General features: G+C 41.7%; 1 protein-coding gene across 1 annotated transcript in view; it reads left to right on the top strand.

The window, feature by feature from the left end:
• LOC138389561 (cytochrome P450 2J2-like) overlaps positions 1-20537 on the top strand; it is a 32994-nt gene that overhangs the window by 8252 nt on the left and 4205 nt on the right. The window contains exons 2-8 of the mRNA XM_069478008.1: positions 1326-1488; positions 4009-4158; positions 4544-4704; positions 9933-10109; positions 12325-12466; positions 15302-15489; positions 18318-18456. Coding sequence (XP_069334109.1) covers positions 1326-1488; positions 4009-4158; positions 4544-4704; positions 9933-10109; positions 12325-12466; positions 15302-15489; positions 18318-18456 — 1120 coding nt within the window. The remainder of the gene's footprint in view (positions 1-1325; positions 1489-4008; positions 4159-4543; positions 4705-9932; positions 10110-12324; positions 12467-15301; positions 15490-18317; positions 18457-20537) is intronic.

The raw sequence follows: 20537 nt of genomic DNA, 5'->3' as shown, positions 1-20537 counted from the left end.
GGAAAATCATTACTACCGTAGGGTGGTTGTGGGATTAATGAGATAAAACATGAGGGAATGTGGCTTTCTGTGACTCGAGTGCCGTCTCCCCACAGGTCCGTGAGCTCTTGTTCTTTCTGCCACCATGAGCGCCCATCCACGGCCCTTTGCACACAAAGCTTGTTTATTCCTTGGACACTTGCTGAGTGGCTGTGTGCCTGGACCAGAAAACAAAGTGCCTTTCACACGGCTGCTTTCATTCTTCCTCGCAGAACCCTCTGAGACAGGAATAACTTTCTGCCTTTTATGGATGGGGAGCTGAGGCCCAGAAAGTGAAGCAACTTCCCCAGAGCCCACAGCAACTGAAATGCAGAGCCGAGATTCTCAGGTCACTCCAGCGCTAGGGAGCTTTCTCCATGCCTGGTCCACCCTGTAAGGCACTTTCTGTTGTCGAGCATTTGTTTCTATATTCTATGGCCAGTGTAGGAAGGGGGTGTTCTCTTTGGTTAAACAGATAATAAGAGTTACTAAGAAGTCCCTCGTTGTTATAGAGACTATACTAAACATATCTCAGCCTTCAGCGACGGTTCAGATGTGCTGAATTCTCTCTCTTGGCTACTCTCTAGGATGCTTGAGGTTAGAGACCTTGTTTATATTATTACAGTTACATGCTCATGCCTTGCTCTAGGGACATGTGAATGCTGACTCAATTCATGCTCGGTGAGTATATGAATGGATGTTTTATAAGGAACCTTGTACATCCTGAAGAGAATTGACTCTGAGCCTTGATGAGAGGAGGAGGAGAAAAGGAAACAAAAACATTCCCATAAGACGAGGTTGCAGCCGGGCGCAGTGGCTCACGCCTTTAATCCTAGCACACTGGGAGGCTGAGGTGGGAGGATTGCTCGAGGTCAGGAGTGTGAGACCAGCCTGAGCAGGAGCAAGACCCCGTCTCTACTAAAAATAGAAAGAAATGATCTGGAAAGCTAAAAATATATGGAAAAAATTAGCCAGGCATGGTGGCGCATGCCTGTAGTCCCAGCTACTCGGGAGGCTGAGGCAGAAGGATTGCTTGAGCCCAGGAGTTTGAGGTTGCTGTGAGCTGGGCTGGCGCCAGGGAACTCTAGCCTGGACAACAGAGCGAGACTCTGTCTCAAAAAAAAAAAAAAAAAAAAGGGCGAAGTTGCATGCACACACGTGCATGCGTGTGCACACACACAAACACACACACACACGTGCGCAGTCTCCCCGGCAATATGAGCCCCTCCAGCTGCACACACACAACCTCCATTTGTGAACACTCAGGTGTGTGCATATTCAGCTATGACTACTTAGCTATTTTTCAGTTGGTGGAGAAATATGGGAACCTTATTGGCCTAGAGTTTGGAAATGTGTCTTCAGTTGTTATTACTGGACTGCCCTTGATCAAAGAAGCCCTCATCCACATGGACCAACACTTTGAGAACCGCCCTGTTTTCCCTCTCCAAGACCGCATCTTTAAAGGAAATGGTAAGTAAGTTTCTTGGTCCATGGAAGGTGTGTGTTTGATATGCTTATGGTCTGTCAGAGGTCCCTCTGTGATTATTATTTTCCAACACCCCCAGGAACTGGCCACATAATAAAATTCCTGCCCTTAACAGGAGCCCACATTTCCTGATTGAAGTCACCGCCTCAGAGCACTTCACAGGGTCAGCCATACTAGAGATTTGGGAGAAGCCACATGCCCTGCACAAACTCACAGCAGATGCTTTTATAATGACATAACTCCATCACCCCGTTATGGCAGAGAAAGAGGCGATGTGGTCTCTCTGCTGTCCCTTCTGAGCCTCTTCCCTTAGGAAAATGGATGTGGATCTGCTTCCTTCTGCCACTGCTTTCTGTCTCTGCTTCCTTATGTTCTACCATGAAGGCCATGCTGACCAGGGATCTCCAGCCTTCTGGTCTGTTAGAACAGGTCAGTGTGAATACTTCAGATTATCATTAAAGAAACTTAAACATTTAAAAACTGAAATGAAATTTCAATTCTATTAATCTGTCAAAACACCATGTTGAGGTTCTTTCTAATTCCTCTTCGAAATATTAATCAATTCTCCATGCATTCTCTGTACTATCTGCCATGTTAAACACAGTGCTGGGCAGGAGTGCTATAACAAGAATAGAACAGATACAATCTACATCCTTATGTAACTTCTATTAAGGGAGAAAGACAGTATCTATAATAATCAAAAGCTTCTAGTGTTATGAACATAAATGCATGATGCACTTACAAGGGATAACTAATGTATTCCTGGGATTCAGGAGAAGCTCATTTAATGAACTAGAGAAACAATCAAGAAGTGGGACAGAATATAAATGTCCATGAAGTGTAAAGAAGGACAGTGAACTTGAGGAATTGAAAGGTGGTCAATGTTGCAATGACAGTGATTAAAAGGAGATAATTAAATGTAAACGCATCTGCTGTGGTTGGTCAGGAATAGTTCGTACAAGTTCTTATTAAGGATGCTGTTTTGATCCTAACAACAACAGAAGTTCTTGAATGGTTTTAAATATAGAAAGAAATTATCATATTAACTGTCTACATTTTTAAGGCTCATTTAGAGAATGGACTAAAAAGAACCAGAGACTAGTGTAGGCTTTTAGGTAAGAGCAGTGCTAGCTTGGACCAAGGGGGTGGTGAGAAATGATAGTAGGTTAGACCAGGGTAGTGGCAGTGAAGACACATGGATTCAAGACATCTAGGAGGTGAACCTAGTAACACATGATGGCCTAGATGCAGGAAGAATGAGGTGTGGAGGTGACACCCAGATGGGTCGCTGATAGAAGGAAAACTCAGAAAAGGACAAGGTGTTTGCTTTGGTTGGGCATGGGTGGGGAGTGGATGGAGAAATCATGAGTTCAAGCCTGGATATGCTGAGTCTGAAATGCCTTTAGGTCAGTAAAGTCAAGCAGTTGTTGTATTAATATATATGGATCCACAGCTCAGGGACAACAATAGATGGTCACTATCAACAGATGCTATTTAAAGTTTTAGGGATTGATAAGATTTATCACACATGGAATATAATATCAGAAGACAAGAGTCTTCAGACCTCATTTTGAAGAACTGCACCCATTCATAGTTTAATAGAATAAGGTAAACCAGCAAAAGATATGGGAATTTGCTGGCAGAGAATTAGAAAGAAAATCTGGAGAATGTGTTATCCTCAGCACCACTGAATGGGAGTGTTTCCAGAAAGAAGTGTCTAATGCTTCTGGAAGATCAAGTAAGATGAGGTCCAAAGGTATCCCTGGACCTGACAGCAAGGAGGGCCATTTCATTAGTGATGGAGGTCAAGTCCAAATGTGAAAGGAGTGGAGGTTGCTTGGGGAGTGAAGAAATGGAAAGGAGCAGGGCCTCACCTGTGTGTGGACAGATGATGGTCTGTTGAACATATCAGGATTTTTTTTTGCCCTTTGCCAGTGGTGTTCTTTCTGTATGGAATATTCACTCTTCCTTGTGTTATTCCTTCATCTTTTGCAGTCCAATTTAGTTAGGAACAATCTTATAAAGCCTTTGTTTGCCTATTTAAGAACATGGACTTTATCTTATCTGTAAGTGCATTCTTAGCATTTAGAATGACATGAATACTTATGTGGCTAATAATCACAGGAGGGGCTTTAGAATCAGGAAGACTTGAGTTTGAACACCTCGTTAGCTGTTTTCTAAATGTGCGATCTTATGGAGTTTACCTTATCCTCTGTTTCTCAAGTTTCTCATTGGAATAATGGGGGGTGGTGGTGATAATAATTGTACCTACACCATAAAAGTTCTCTAAGTACTGAATTGAAGAAGGCATAAAAGTATTTACTAAAGTGCCTAACATTCCCAGCAGTCAGTTATGTCCACTGCTTTGGTGTGATTTCTCTGAAAGGTTTTCAAGTGCATTGATACCCTTTTCCTTCCCTCGATCGATACACATCCTCATACCATTTGCTGGATATTCACATTATTAAACCAGAACACCATAGTATTGACTTTCTTTTTTCTAGGATTGTTCATGTCCAAAGGCCAGGTGTGGAAGGAGCAAAGAAGGTTCGCCATGACAGCCCTAAGGAACTTTGGTCTGGGAAAGAAGAGCTTAGAGGAACGCATTCAGGAGGAGGCCCGCCACCTCACTGAGGCAATCAAGGAGGAGAATGGTGAGCATTTCATTGCACAGATGTAGGAGATTGTGGCCCATTCATTCACTGGGCAGATATTTATCCAGTGCCTAAGTGCTTGTTCTGTGCCCAGCAGTGTGCTAAGTACTGAGCATAGAGCAGTGAACAACGAGCCATGACCCTGCCCTCAAGGAGTTCTAGAATTAAATGCATGAAGATTGGCAAAAAGCACATGACTGAATTTAAGTCCTGCTCATCAGTTTGACTGTGACATTGACTGAGTACTTGCTGTGTGTCAGGCCCAGTGAAAGGTGGTGTGGCCAGGCCTCACGAATGGTTCAGTACTAGGTATGTCCTATGTCACAGAGAGTAGACTCTCAGTAGGAACTAGAACAAATCCATCTTGTCCTTCCTTCCCCTCCAGGACAGCCTTTTGACCCTCACTTCAAAATCAACAATGCAGTTTCCAATATCATTTGCTCCATCACCTTTGGGAAGCGATTTGAGTACCAGGATGGTCAGTTTCAGGAGCTGCTAAGGTTACTGGATGAAGTCGTATATATGAGTGCTTCAATATCTTGCCAGGTAAGGCAGTTCTCTTTCTGTATATTGGTCATGGACATTGAGGCTTATGGCAGATACAGGTGGGTCTTTGCTTTTGGTTTTTTTGTTGGTTGGTGTAGATGGGGGGAATTGAAGTTAGAATACATCCTTTTAAATTTGATTTATTACAAACTTATTTGAAATCTATCTGTTGACTCTAGTGTTTTTCATAATATTAAATAATTACCAAATGCTTACCATGTGCACAAAACATTTCTATCATTCATGTAAAGTACAAAATTTTACATGACATACATCTGTGCACCTATGTTATTCTTTTTAAAAAGAACAATACTGCCATTGCCTTTGAGTCCCTCCTCTCTCTGCCTCTCCCCAACCCATCCATTTCCCTCCTCTGTCCCCGGTACTCTTCTCTGGCTTCCTGCTCAGCGGATGGTTTTAAGATTCATCTGAGCTGGTTGCCCTTTTTTTTTTTTTTTATTTTTAATGTAGACTAGTATTCCATTGTATGAATGTCCATTGTTTGTTAACCTATTCTCTGTTGATCAACATTTGGTTTCTTTCCAGGTTTTGGATCTTATGAATAAAGCTGCCTTGAACATTCTTCTACAGTGTTCTTGTGGACACATCCATTCCTTTCTTTTGCATATGTATCTGGACATCAAAGATGTCTACAGATTTCTAAACTGATTATGCTATTTCCATACCCACCAACACTCACTATTATCAATCTTCCAATTTCACAGGGTGTAGCCCTTTGGGAATGAAATCTCATTTCTTCATTCGTGGACCCCACACACCAATTCTTCTCCCTCTCAGCCCATGAGTATGTCAAAGACCATGCTTAGCTTCTTGGTCTCTCAGCCACTATTCTGAATTTGGAAGATATTTCTAGAGGAAAAATCACTACTAAATGTTGAGTTTACCCCTGGGATTCCTTCGTCCCCTAGGCCTTGTCCCTGAAATTACCTCACTACCTTGATGTGTGTGTGTGTGTGTGTGTGTGTGTGTTCATATGTGTACACGTGTGTATTTTTTTAATCTTGGTGTTGTCAAGGTTTGGCCTTGAATTACTGAGTCTTCCAAACCAAAATTTTAAAACATTTCCTCAGTTTTGAGAAAAGCACTTTATTTTTTTAAATTTCACAGGTAATTACAAAAGTACAATGAGTACAGTCATGAATCACTGTGTACCCATCAGTGAGCTCTGGCAGTGATCAACATATGACTAACCTCAGTTTACCTGTATCCAGGCCCCCTTAACCCTGAATCATTAGGAGCAAATTACAGACCTCAATGATTTGATCCATGCATGAATATTTCAGTGTATATGTCAGGTCTGGCCTCTTGGCAGACTGTTGTCTGGTTCTTTGGCTCTTTGCTTGATCAGTGTGATGGAGTGATTGGAGACAGGAAGAAATTCCACACAAACAGCTTTTATTCCAGAAAAAAAAAGCTGCACAAAGTGAAAATATGTTCCAGAGAGAGCAACGTTCAGTCTCCATGAGTGGAGAAAGTTGTTAAAGACTCCCAGGTGGTTTCCTTTTATTGGCCTGGTCCAGGGGAGGGCTTTCGAGAGGTGGGGGAAGGTACAAGATGAGTGATATATGTGATTGTGGAGTGTTCTGTGTTTTCCTGCAGTCCCTTCCCCTGATTAGTCTCCAGCTTCTCCACCCCTAGTAACCGTCCTCCTGGCCTGTACCTGCCACCTGCAGATTTGGTCCCTGCAGTATAACAGTATATTTATAAAAGGACCCTTTTGAACAAACATAAAATATTATTGCACCTGAAAATATGATCAATAATTATTTAATGCCTTCAAACACCTAGCCAGTGCTCAGATGTCCCTAGGTATCTCATACGTAGTTTTTTGGGGAGTGGTTGTCTTTGAATCAAAATCCAAGTGAGGCCCATATATCATATTTTGTTACTGTGTCTCTTTATTCTCATTTAATCCATGGCTTCCTATCCATCCTCTTCCATGTCTTTACAATTTATTTATTGACAGAGTCATTTGGACTGTAAAGTATTCCACATTCTGGATTTTATTGCTTCCATTCCTTTGGTTTTTAATATGTTCTTCTAGTCCAGTGTTTTATATACATTGGTAACTAAATCTGGAGGATTGATGTCCAAAAGATTTTATTTTTTGAAAAGGCTGCCTTTTAGGAGGTACTTAATGTCTGGTTGACCCATGTAAATGTTGATCAGTGGGTTATCAATCTAATCTATTAAATCATACCCCTTCTGCTTTGTACCTAATGGTTGGAAAAATTATTGATGATCATTGCCTACATGCATTATTTCTTTGCAGGATTTCAATTGGTGATATTGTAATTCTTTTTCTCCCTCTTTTTGATTGACTTGTGTTTACTGATTTTGTATTGATCAAATTGGTAAACTCAACACTATTATAATGAATCTTTGGATGACCTCATAGGCAACCATATCATCTGCAAATAAAGGTATCTTTGTTAATTCTTTTGCAGTTCTTATCCATTAATTACTCTTTCTTGCCTCATTGTGCTGGTTAGAGTGTTCAGTGTGCTAAATTTCCTACTAAGATGGTGGATTTTTCTCATTCTTGTTGTATTTATGTCAAATTTTACTTTATATCCTTTATGCTATGTTGTTAGACACATACATGTTTAAATCATTATTTCTTCCTAGTAATTGAAACTTTTAAAATTATTTAGTAACGTTCTTTATATCTATTAATATTTTCTTCCCAGAAGACTATGTTGTCTGGTATGAGCATAGGTGATTGTTTTTCCTTTATTTAGTGTCTGGTTACTACTCTTCTATCCTGCTTTCTACATTCCTATGCTCTTATATTTTAGATGCCTCATTTTTAAACAGTGTAAAGATAGATGTAATTTTCATATCCAATCTGAGAATCTTTGTCTTTTTATTAGACCATTTAGTTCCTTTTCTTTTAATCAAAATTATTACCAAATTAGAACTAATTTCTAATCATTTATGATTTCTACATATCTGTTCTTTTCTCCCTTTTTGACTTACTGTGATTGACTGTTCTTCTCATTTTACTTATCCCTATATTCATTTAGAAGATGACCAGGCTTGTTCTATTATTTTAATCTTTACCTTAAAATTTTAATATTCATGATTAAACCATCACCATCAAATTTATTTTTATCCTGTGTCAGAATAATAAAAAAATTTTAGAACACAACTTCTGATCAATGATGTAGATTACCACTGTCATGTTTTTTACTTTGTTCTTTTTTTAATTTGGAAGTATGCATGATTATTCTGTTTCAGGCAGTGAATGTTTGCTTATATTTACCCACATATTTACCAGTTTCTTTTTTCGTCATACCGTTTATTTTACAGCCTCCTCTTGGTCAGTTAGTGGCAAATTTTCAATTTCATTTATTCAAAAATATCTTTAATTTGTTCCAATTAGAAATTTTTTGCCTTCACTTTTTTTTTCTCCTTGCATGTTGACAATGTTATTCCACTATCCTCTAAGTTCCCACTGGTGCCATGGAAAGTCAGATACAGGTGTAATTGTTGTTCCTTCAAAAATATTTTTTCCCTTTGTCTCTGGTTGCATTTAAGTCCTAACTCTCTTTACTGATTCTAGTTTCCCTATGGTGTATCTAGAAGTGGATTTATTTTTATTTATTCCTGACAAGCATTTTACCTGGGAGCTTTATGGACACATCACTCCAAACTGGTAAAGCAGTGAGCACGACTCCTAACACGTGAAAAGGGCATGATGAATATGAGCTGTTATTACTGTCAAAGTTATTTTGAATTCCTTGTTTCCATTACTGGTCATGGTAGTCTCGAGTTCTGCAATCCTATTTCCTTCCTTCCTATTAAAATAGAGTCTAGGAGGTCGTGAGAGGTTAGTGGGTGCCCAGCTGACTCCTGAGTCCATGTCTCAGGGAAGAGAACACAGGGCCAGCAGGGTAGGAAAAATAAGCCTTTCTTGGAGTCTCAGAACATTCCAGTCTCTTTAACAGACAACTACACTTACTCTATCTCCATTAATTTTCCTAACAACTGTATAAAGATGAAATGAGGCAACACAGTGTGTGCAAGCTGGCATGGAGTGTGCAGGCACGTACAGAGAGTGGCCCACCAGCCGTGTGCTGAGTGCTCTGTGTATCTCATGTCATTCAGTCCTCAGAACCATGCTGGTGCCCCACTGACAGCCAGTTAAACTAGGGATCAACAAAGTACAAAGTATATTATTATTATTTTTATTATTATTATTGTTACCAACTATTATAGCTAGAAAGCAGCAGAGCTAATAGACACACCATGTATGTCTCATTTTAAGTTTAGGCATTTTTCCATTATGTGATGCTCTCACTTTTCCACCAGACTTTAGAAAAGGTTGATTCAACAACCATTTTATTTCAGTTTAAAATATGAATTCATATGCACATGGAGATCACAACATGGTGGGGGAGACAAGTGTAAACACACCCACCCCCCCCCCCACACACACACAAAAAAACGTATTAGTGATAATTGCCATGACAGAAAACAGAACAGGACAAGGGAATAGATGGAGGGTGACAAAGGTCCTGCCGCTTATAGGATCATCAATCAGACAGCTCTGAGGAGGCAACATAGAGCAGAGCCCTAATGAAGCGAGGGCCTGGGGATATGTGGACTTCAGAGGAAGAGCTTTCCAGACACAGGGAACAGCAACTGCAAAGGCCTCACACAGGAGCATCCTTGCTCTGATCCCAGAGGCAACTGCTAGACAGTAGAGAGCAAGGTTAGGAAGGAGGCAGCGAGTCTGCAGGGCCCAGCTCAGTGGGGCTTACAGGCCAGAGAAGTGACATGTGACTTGGTCCCTGTGTGGTGGAAAGCCCCAAACACTGAGAGCCAAGGAGGGAAATGACATGGTTAAACTGCTAAAGGATCTCTCTGGCAGCTCTGGGGAAGATGGGCTGGGAATGGGGTTGGCAAAGGAATCATAAAATTGTGGAAAGCTCTTCTTACAGCATCCAGGGAAGAAGTGGTGGTGCTTTGCACCCCATGGCAAGTCATTGGGGTGGCCAGCAGTGCACCGAGTCTGGATACATTTTGGACAGAGAACTGAAGTGCTTTGCTAGAGGGGTGCCAGAGAAAAATGGAGTTGCAGCTGACAAAGGTTTCAGTATGAGCCAATGAATGATATGGAAAGGAAGTTGGCTTCTGTTATGTTACAAGGAGGAAACATGGCACCGTGATGTCTCCAGGATTGTTCTGTTCTTGTCAATTAGCTCTACAATATGTTTCCATGGATAATGGAATTCCTTCCCGGATCCCACCATACAGTCTTCAGAAAATGGGAAAAACTGAAATTGTTTGTTTCTGAAATGATTGAAAATCACAAGAGAGATTGGAATCCTGATGAAACAAGAGACTTTATCGATGCTTACCTCAAGGAAATGGCCAAGGTGAGGGAACCAAAGTTGTTTTCTGTGTTTTGTCCTCAAAGGGCAAATAGGGCTATGCTAGTTTCCTATTGCTGCTGTACCAAATTTCCACAAACTTGGTAGGTTGAAATAGCACAGATTTATTCTCTTAGAGTTCTGGATGTCACAAGTCTGAGATCAGTTTCATGGGGCTAAAGTCAAGGTGTTGGTTGGGCTAGCTCCCTTTAAAGACTCCAGAGAAAAATCTATTTTTGTGACTTTCCCAGCTTCTAGAGGCTGCCTATATACCTTGGCTTGTGGCCCTATCCTCTGTATTCAAAGCCAGGAGCATAGCCTCCTTTCTGCCTCTGATCTCTGTTTCCATCCTTACGTCTTCTCTCTCTGGCTTTCACCCTACTGCCTCTTTCTTGTAAAGACTTTTATGATTACATTGGGCCCACTGGGATAATCCAGGATAATTTCCCATCTTAGAATTTTTATCATAATCCCATCTGCAAAGTCCCTTTTGCCAGAAAAAGTAACATCAAGGTGCCAGAGCTTAGGATGTGGGTGGAGGTGTTTGTGGGCCATATCTCTGCCTATCACAGGAGAGTCAAAGTTGGGAAAGTATTTCAGAAAGTATAAGGTAGGCCGGGCGCGGTGGCTCACGCCTGTAATCCTAGCTCTCTGGGAGGCCGAGGTGGGCGGATCGTTTGAGCTCAGGAGTTCGAGACCAGCCTGAGCAAGAGCGAGACCCCATCTCTACTAAAAATAGAAAGAATTATATGGACAGCTAAAAATATATATATAGAAAAAATTAGCCGGGCATGGTGGTGCATGCCTGTAGTCCCAGCTACTCGGGAGGCTGAGACAGGAGGATCGCTTGAGCCCAGGAGTTTGAGGTTGCTGTGAGCTAGACTGACGCCACGGCACTCACTCTAGCCCGGGCAACAGAGTGAGACTCTGTCTCAAAAAAAAAAAAAAAAAAAAAAAAAAAAAAAAAAAAAAAAAAAAAAAAGAAAGTATAAGGTAGTACTAACTCAAGACTGATGAGGCAATTAGAAATAAAGATGGGGGCTTAATGTGGATGCTCAATATTGCCTTTCATCCCCATCCTCTCCCCTCTGCCTACATCTGGGGGCTATACATAACAAGGAAAGTAGGAGTTGAGCCTCAAAGCTTTCTTTTATCATTACATGGGTCTGGACCCATTGATCTACCCCTTCTCTCCTCCCCAACTGCAGAACACAAGGAAAGCTGAGCTGGATGCCACAGTTTAACCTCGGGGCCTGAGTGGGGCTTTGCCTTCCCCCTTGTCCTGATAGCATGCACTCTCCAACATTATAGGCCAAAAGCCAGGGTGGGGGGCCAAACTAGACACATGCCCTTTTCCTCAGTGGCCTTTCTGACTGATATACATCACTGCGTCAGTGCCATAATCTTTATACATCTATTATTGGGTCCTCTTCATGGAGTGGGAAGAATGGTGCATTTCTTTACCTCTTATTTCACCTTATTCCCATAACATTAATAGAGCATTGTCCTCTCCCCAGAGGAAGAGACTTTACTAGCTTGATGATGTGCACCTATGAGACCATGAATATTAAAAGCAGTGTTGGACAAATGGAAGATTCCAGGGGAGCATGGTAAAGAGGACTGGGTCTCATGAGAAATGGTTCTGGCATCAAAGTGGTTCTAATTGGAAAGGAAAAGAGTAATGAGAAACAGGAGAATTGTTCATAAGAGAAATTCCATGTATTATTTCTGTTTGCAGTACAAACATTTGTTGGGTATTTTCTATGTGCCCTGACATCTCACATAATTCATAATGTCATCTTAAGAGGTGTGTGTGGTCATTTCCATTTTATAAATAGAAAACCAAAGCACAGAGAGGTTAAGTAACTTGCCTTGGGTCCTACAGCTGCTAAGTGAAGTGGCTGATATTGGAAGACAAATCTGTCTTGTTCACATCCCATACTCCTTCCACTGGACTAATAGCTTCTTTCAAATCACAGGCATAATAAAATGGTTGTCTTTCATTTTCATACACCCAAAATGCTTCTAGCATTTGCTGCAGGACAATGCTAAGAACATTGCTGTAATAAGCCCCTGCCTCCTCAGGATGCCAAAGGGAAAGTTGTTTCTTCTTGGGACCTTTCCTTCCAATCTCCCTTGATAGATGAAGTCCCTGCATGTTATGGTAATGAGGAATCCTCTGAATAAACCAATCTATAACATTAAATATTGCTCTTCCTAGAATGCAGGCAATGCTACTTCAAGTTTCCATGAAGAGAACCTCATTTGGAGCACTGTGGACCTCTTCTTTGCCGGAACTGAGACAACTTCTACAACCCTGAGCTGGGGTCTGCTTTACCTGGCCCTCTACCCAGAAATCCAAGGTGGGTGTTTCAGTGTGCATGCCCCGCCCAGGACACAGTAATGCCTCCTGGGACGTACTGCCCAATGGGGTCAGAAGAGAACATGGTGGAATGGAAGAAAAGGTGGAAGAGTCAGGAGGTAATAGGGCCTAGGGAACGGGCACATTCTTCAAATTATCAGGGCTATGAGGAGCCCAGGTAATGCAAATATAAGAGGGAATCCCTGAAGAAGCTTGAAGTCAAGAGGGAAAACAGTGAATTGAGTCAAGATCCTGGAAAGCTCTATGTAAGAGTTCCATTCACATGTGAATATCTAGTGCTGCCCTTCCCATCTTTTAAGTAACGCCTTCCCATTTCTTCTTGATAATGTCCAAAGTCCTGAACCCAGTATATGACCCCTCTGATGTTCCCCTTTCTGCCTGACCAGTCTCCGCCCCACCCATCCCTCATGGGAGCCTCACTGCATTACATGTCATTATCCGTGTTTATGGCTCTGTGGCCAGACACCTGCTCTTCCCTCTACCAAGATCGTGTTTCCCAATTTCTTTACATAGTAAACTTGTATCTCTTCTTGAAGAATCTGCTCAAATACTCCTCCCTAAAATGTTTCTCCATTGCCCTGGGGAATTATGAGCATTTTGTTCCTCCAGAGATGACTCAGTTTACCTCCATTATTGGGCTTGTCCCTCATTATTTCTATAGCTTCCCCACAGTCTGTGTCCACTCAAGAGCAGTGACTATTCCCATCATTTCTCTTCCTCCAGGTTCCAGAGCAGTTTGAGCACATGGGGGATGGGAACTGTTATGATACAGTTTTTCACATTGTGGGTAACATTTATTAATGAGGTATAAAATCAATTTAATTGATCAAGACCAACTTTTTTCCCCTAAGATAAATATAGAAAATAAAAGATCAGAGTGTTTCCCATGTACTAAGGGTAAGTTTGTTGATGGAATTTTATATCTTTCATATATAGATGCATAAATGTGTGTTTTGTATGTGTGTATGTTTATGTATCTGCATCCTGAGTCATGATGTAAAATGCATTTCTTACTGTGGATTACATTTTTAAAAACGTTTAAAAGCTACTTTTATAGGGCATAAATTTGGTTTTGGAATAGAGTTCCAAAATAACAATGGATTAAAATAACAGAAGTTTACACTCATGTTCATAGCAACAATGTTCACAATAGCCAAGAGGAAGAAGCAACCCGTTGTTCACTGATGATGAATGGATAAGCAAAGTGTGGAATATACATGCAATGGAATATTATTCAGCCTTAAAAAGGAAGAAAATTGTGACACTGAATTTCCACACGCTACAACATGGATAAACCTTCAGGATATCATGCTAAGTTAGGCTGATTACAAAACACAAATACTGTATGATTCCACTTACATGAGTTGTCTAGAGTATGAAATTCATAGAAACAGAAAGTAGAATGGTGGTGGCCAGAGGGTGGAGGGTAATGGAGAGTTCTTTACTGGATATAGAGGTTCAGTTTTACCAGATGAAAAAGGTTTGCAGGATGTCTGTATAACAATGTGAATATACTTAACACTTCTGGACTGTACTCTTAAAATGGCAAAAATAGTAAATTTTATGTTATGTATATTTTACCGCACTGTAGAAAGCTTTTTAAATAATCAACAGAAAAAATGATAGAAGTTTATTTCTCTCTCACATAAAAAAATCTAATCTGGACTTTGTAAAGCAATTAGGGTTTCATCTCCTTCCCACTTGTTGCTGTTGTGTCTAGAATGATGCCCTTTTTGGCCGTCTCTAAGATGGCTCCCACTGGGGCTACCTTTCCAACAGTAGGAAGGAAAAAGGGGAAACACATACCCTTCCTTTAAGGGCTTGTTCCAAGGATTGATCATCACTTTTGCTTACATTCTATTGGTCAGAACTGAGTCCCATGGTCACACTTAGTCACAAGGGAATCTGGGAAATGTACACTTTAGCTGCACAACCAGGTATCCAGCTAAAATCTTTAGAAAAAGACAAAAACACGTAATGGAGAATGGCCACCGCTTTCTGTCATTTGTTGGGTATTCCTCTAAATCAGTTCATGAATCCCAAAATATCCTTAAGATGAAGGTGGATTGAGCCTCACTAATCAGATGGGGAAACTAAGGTTAAAAGTGTTTAAGTAACTTGTGGCAGTAAAGTTGTAGAGCAAGAGGTTGCAACTCCATTGTTCATACACTAGGGCCCACTTTCCACTCTTATATACCTCCTTGAAAAATTACAGTCTATATTTCTGCTATGGTCTCAGTATTGCACCCCTTCCACTAAATTCATATGTTTTAGACTAACCACCCATGTGATGGTATTAGAAGGTGGGAACCTTTGGCAGGTGATTAGCTCACCTATGCATTAGTGTCCTTATAAAAAAAAATCCCAGAGAGCTGCCTTCCCTTTCCACCATGTGAGGAAGCAGCAAAAAGTTGCCATTTATATGCCAGAAAGTGGGGCTTCACCAGACGCTGAATCTGCTAGTGCCTTGATCTTGTACATTCCAGGTTCCATAACTGTGAGAAATAAATTCCAGTTGTTTATAAGCCACCCAGGTAATGGTATTTTATTCCAGTAGCCTGAATAGACAAAGACAAGATCCTTCTATGAACATGTTGATCCTGGACATTGCATTCCTTAGCTGAGCCAGGCTCAAAAGAATTATGGAATAGAGAGTTTTCTAAAAAAGCCCTTAGAAGGAAGGAGAACCATTTTATTTCATTGCAGTCTGGTCACTAATTGAAATACAGTAGTTGAGATATTGGAGAGCAAGCCTACATCTTTAGAAGAAAGCATAAAAGTTTAAAAAATAATGGAATTTCTTCTTCTTTTCCAGAAAAGGTACATGCTGAGATTGACAGAGTGCTTGGCCAGGGGCAGCAGCCCAGCCTGGCCGCCCGGGAGTCCATGCCCTACACCAATGCCGTCATCCATGAGGTGCAGAGGATGGGCAACATCATCCCCCTGAACGTGCCCCGGGAAGTGACAGTCGATACCACCTTGGCTGGGTACCACCTGCCCAAGGTAAGTGGGCACTCTTGGTCTCAGATCTTCAAGCCCCTCTTTGAGAAGGTGGAAATATGATCTTGAGAAGTGAATTGTGTTCTTGTTCTGAGGAGTCATGCAAATGGGGAGAAAGCTGTACTACAGCTAACATAATGCGAGTTTTTCCTCCATGTGTGGCCTTTAGAATGTTGGTTTAACTAGATATTAAGAGGTATGTGGGGAGTGGAGAAGGGAGGATTTCAGGCCAACTGTGCTTAGGGCAAAGACTGGCTTTCCTTTGCTGTGGGGCTTTCAGCATTTTCACAATGCTAAAGTGAGTTGTGAGTCTCTGTGGGCTCATCAGGCAGCAGTTGTAGGTCAGACTTTGCCACAGATGCCTTTCCTTTGCCTTGGTAGAACATCTCACGGGACTAGGGTCCTGGCCAGACTTGGGAAAAATTCTGCTTCACAGTCCTGGGGATACAGAATGTGCGAATGTGAATGGACATTTGACACCAACTGGGCCAAGATCACATTCATGCTGGTGTTTCTAACATAATATCCCCACAGGTATTGTTCTACTTTTCATTGACAGCCTCATGTTGGGGAACTTCCTATCTCACAAGGAATCCAATCCCAGTGTGTGTAGAATTAAGTATTAGAAAGGAGACAAAGGAGTGAACACTTGATTCTGTGTCATGGATCTAGCCTCTTTCAAAATGTCTTACTCAGTTCTCAGTACAAATCTGTTATTCCCATTTTATGGATTGGAGGTCAAGGCTCAGATAAATCAAGTTAGCTTGAGATCACTCAACTACAAAGTGGCAAGATTTGGAGATCTAGAACCAGATCTATTCTGATATTTTGTGCTACACCCTGCTCCCTCCCCACAAGTTGCTATTCTTTGACTGTAGAAATATCTCCCTCCAATGTTCTCAACTGGTTGCTGTTAATATCCTGCCCTCACAAAGGGACTATGCTCTCACTCCTCCTGCCATTCTTATAATCTGTGCAGACAGCTCTCCTGCACCCCCTGGCATCTTCTATCCACACTGTACCTTTACAGTTCCTGCTCTTGCTTCCTCACCGCTTTGGCCAGCCTCTGTGGCTCTGCTCCAGTCTAAGTCCCTCCAAGTATGTCATACTGGGGGAGGATGTCAATATGTTGAAACAGAAGAGCTTGCCCATTGGATGCTGCTAGGTAACTTTCCCTGTACTATGACCTTACTGATTGACAATCTTGTGGATAAAGGCTGAGGTCTAAATTCCGCAAGTGCTGTTTGCATTTTTCTGGTAATTCATTTAACTCCAGGGAACCAGCCCAGCTCAACAGACTTCTTCTACCACTGCTTTTTAAAGTCAGCTTTAGCAACCATCCTGGGAATTGAGAAATCCAGTTAACTATATGTTACAGAGGCTAGAGCCATGCCTTTGACATCAAATTGACCTAGTTCAAGTCATAGTGCCACCCCCTCCACTGTGCACTCTGGGCATGACATTGAACCTCTCAGAGCTTCAATTTCTTCATCTATAAAATGTGTTTAAACCTACCTCATAGGATCCACAAGGTAAAATGAGATCATGTATGTAGAGCATTTAACCCAGTGCTTAGTATGGAAAGTACTCAAAATGGCAGTTATTATTCTTTATTAATTCAACAAATATTCATTAGGCACCTGAAATGCTCAGGTCTGGAACAACTGTGAGGAAAATAGTCATGCAAGTGCATCCTTAAACCATGGTAACTGCCCTCAGGAAAGAACTCATGGGTTCTATACAGGTGCAGACTGACAGGAGTGCTCAGGGAAGGCTTCCAGAAGGAAGTGAGGTTTGAGCTGAGGATTAAAGGATGATAAGAGGCAGTTAGCTCAGTGATGAAGTGGGGAGGAAGAAACTTCCTGGTGAGACAAACGTTTAATAAAGTATTGAAATGAGAGGACTCATGATATGTTTGAGAAGCTGATAGGAGACCACCATCCAGGGAGCACAGGCAGGGGCTGAGAGGCACCCAGACAGGCACAGGTGAAGGGGCTTCACCCTTAGAATGACGAGAAGGTGCTGAAGGGTCTCAAGTGTGAGGGCTGAGCCTGTGGGGTGATGTCACTAGATCATGCTCCAGGCTCTCTCTGCTTTCAGGGCGTGGAGCAGATTGACATGGGCAAGAGGATGTGGGCACAGCTGGGAGGCTGTTATAGGAAAGTGGCAGCCTAGACTAAGGCAGTGGTGGTGGGCATGGAATGCAGGTGATGGAATCAAGAGAAATTCAAAGTAAAATGGACCAGTTTCACCGATGGGGTAGATGAAGGGAGAGTGAGGGAAAGGCTCACTCTGGGGTTTCCTGGGTTTGCTAGTATGTACCTGGCTGGAGAGGGGTCCTCTCACTGGGCTACCTGATGCTGTTAGTGAACCTATGGGGAGTGGGGGTAGCGTACACATGTTGGAGGGAAGAGAATAGGAGAAACACAGGTGAATGACACGTCTTTTCCCTGTGTGGGGCTGCCACAGTTAGCACTTCCTGACCACTTCGTGGTAGAATGTGGACTGAGCAGCCTTTGCCTTATTCTCCCATCCATGCATACACGTCCCCTCCCAAGACCTACACTGACCTGTCTCTGTAGGGAAGGTCTATTCTAAACTCAAATGCAGCCAGACTTTTGTGGTAAAATTCCCAGAAAGCAAATCTAGTCCCACTGGTAAGCTGTCCCATGCAAAGTGGTGGTATTGGGTAGGGGGAGGGGCTGATGAGACTGTGGGTAGGTTGGGGAGGGAGGGTCAGGCCCTGGCATGGAAGCTCGAGGACCCCTGGCCCTCTGTGTGGGTGTGTTGGATGGGTCAAGCCCTGTCTGAGTTTATGCTGCCTTTTTTAGGAGACTATGATCATGACCAACTTGACTGCACTGCACAGGGACCCCACAGAATGGGCCACTCCAGACACGTTCAATCCTGAGCATTTTCTGGAAAATGGACAGTTTAAGAAAAGGGAAGCCTTTCTGCCTTTCTCAATAGGTGAGTTGTAATAGACAGGCGTGTGGAAGTCCCGAATCCCTCTCCCAGCCTCCCCTGCTCTTCTCCCTGCAGTCCCTGCTTTTGCTGGAATGTCTTCAGATGGCCCCGCCCAGGGCCACTCCATCTCCTTATGGTGGCTGCACCAGGACCCCCGGGCTGGGCAGTGCTCAGCCTGCCCTTCCTTCCCATGCCCTCCCTGCCTTTGCTGGAGCTGTCGGCTTCCCTTGTGTTGTCCTCCAGCACAGTGGGGACAGAGACCCTGACCCCACCTGTCACTCACAAAGAGGGGGACTTCTGCCATCTTTACTGAGTTTTTAAATCTCCCATGTTCATTTTAAGGGATGCCCATTCACATAGAAACAGAGCTGATCTATAATAAGGAGAGAGGGAGGGGCAAGGGAAAGGGATTATTTATCCATCCTGAAAGTCACTGGCTTAACTAGATTGGGTTCTACTCTATAAGCACTTCCTGAAGAAGTCCTTTTGCTTTTGTTTAAATTTTAAATCTATTTAATAATGTTTTATGGTAAACAACTTGAAAAGTAGGAAAAAGGATGCAGGGAAAACTCTCTCCTGTTTGTAAACTAACAATTTCAAAAGTGTAGTTTTAATTCATAACATTGTAAAATCAATAACAAAAATTTTAGTATATTCCAGATATTGAGTTACTATGTTGCACAAATTTTTTCAAATAATTTCCCATTTTCTTATTTCAGAAATATTTCCTGACCAGGTATTATGTGTCAAGCATTCAGCCCTAAGCATGTGACAATGAATGTATGAAACAGAAAACAAAACAAAACAAAACAAAACAAATACTGCCACTGTGGTGCATTTGTTCTAGTATAATCTACAAGGTTCGAATTACTATCACTACTTACAGATAAGGAAACTGAGGATTAGCGAAGTATGGAAATTAAGTCATAAATTTCATGTGGCGGAGTTAGTTCTCAATCAGAACCAGATTTATTATAAAATAAAGCTTGTGTTCTACCTAACAGCATCTACTGACAATAACTCAATGGTACACAGAACCCACAGTGTGGAGTGCATTATAGTTTTGCTTATCCTTCGCTTAAAATACATGTTGATTTTCTGAAACAGTATCATTTTGCTTCTGATGACACTATGGCCAGAAAGGTAGGAAATGCAGTTTGAATTTCTATCCTTATGACTACAAAGCCTTGTTTTCCCACTGTGCTGTGCTACCCTAATTGTGTGGGCTGATTCTGATTATAACCTCTTTGTCCTTCTTCCTTTGGTTGTATGTCACCTTTGTTCACACTGAACAAAGTCACTGCTAGTACAAAAGGAGATATAAGATGTTGGAATTCCTTCCAGTGTTCCTGTCTATTGATGTAATAGTTTCAAATTAAAAAGCAAAATGTTTCAGCTGTATATTTTAATTATTATATTTTTTTCTTGTCCCTCTCCTGTATCACATCCATGAAATGCTGAAATGCTAGAAATGTGACCCTCTGTGCATTGCACAAAAATGCTTTGCCTAATGCTCGCTGCACCTGTGATGAGAGGAATCTCATAACATGTCCATGGCTTTAAAAGGAAGAAGGATCCTGTAGGCTAAGTGATGACTGGATGCCTCTCCTTCCTATTATGGAAGTATCTTCCTTGTAGTGGCTTCCTGTCTCAACCTGTTAAAAAAATTTACTCCTCTGCATTAACTGTAGTATAAAATAAATAAATAAACAGAACTACACACAGTGACTCACTGGTGCTTTGCTACTGAGAATTGTATTATGTCCTGTTAATTAGAAACTTGATTTGCAAGCAAATTAACTCATTTAGTCTTTACAACAACCCATTGTAAATAATTAGGCAGGAGACAGAGTGGCGTCTACTTTTTTAATACAAGGAAACTGAAAATAAAACAGAGTTATTTTTTATCCAATATCATATGGCCAGCCATTGGTAGAACAGCACCTCAGAGTCCAGTTTTTGCACTTCTAGTCTAGTGCTCCCCCCAGTACACCTAGAATATAACTTACTTTTCCATTTAAAGGCCTCTCCACTTTAAGACTCACTGATTTCATTCCATCTGTATCAATTAACACATTGGCATC

The sequence above is a fragment of the Eulemur rufifrons genome, chromosome 8 (genome assembly GCF_041146395.1).
Source record: "Eulemur rufifrons isolate Redbay chromosome 8, OSU_ERuf_1, whole genome shotgun sequence".
NCBI classification, from domain to species: domain Eukaryota; kingdom Metazoa; phylum Chordata; class Mammalia; order Primates; family Lemuridae; genus Eulemur; species Eulemur rufifrons.
This window is presented reverse-complemented; position numbering and strand designations above follow the sequence as displayed.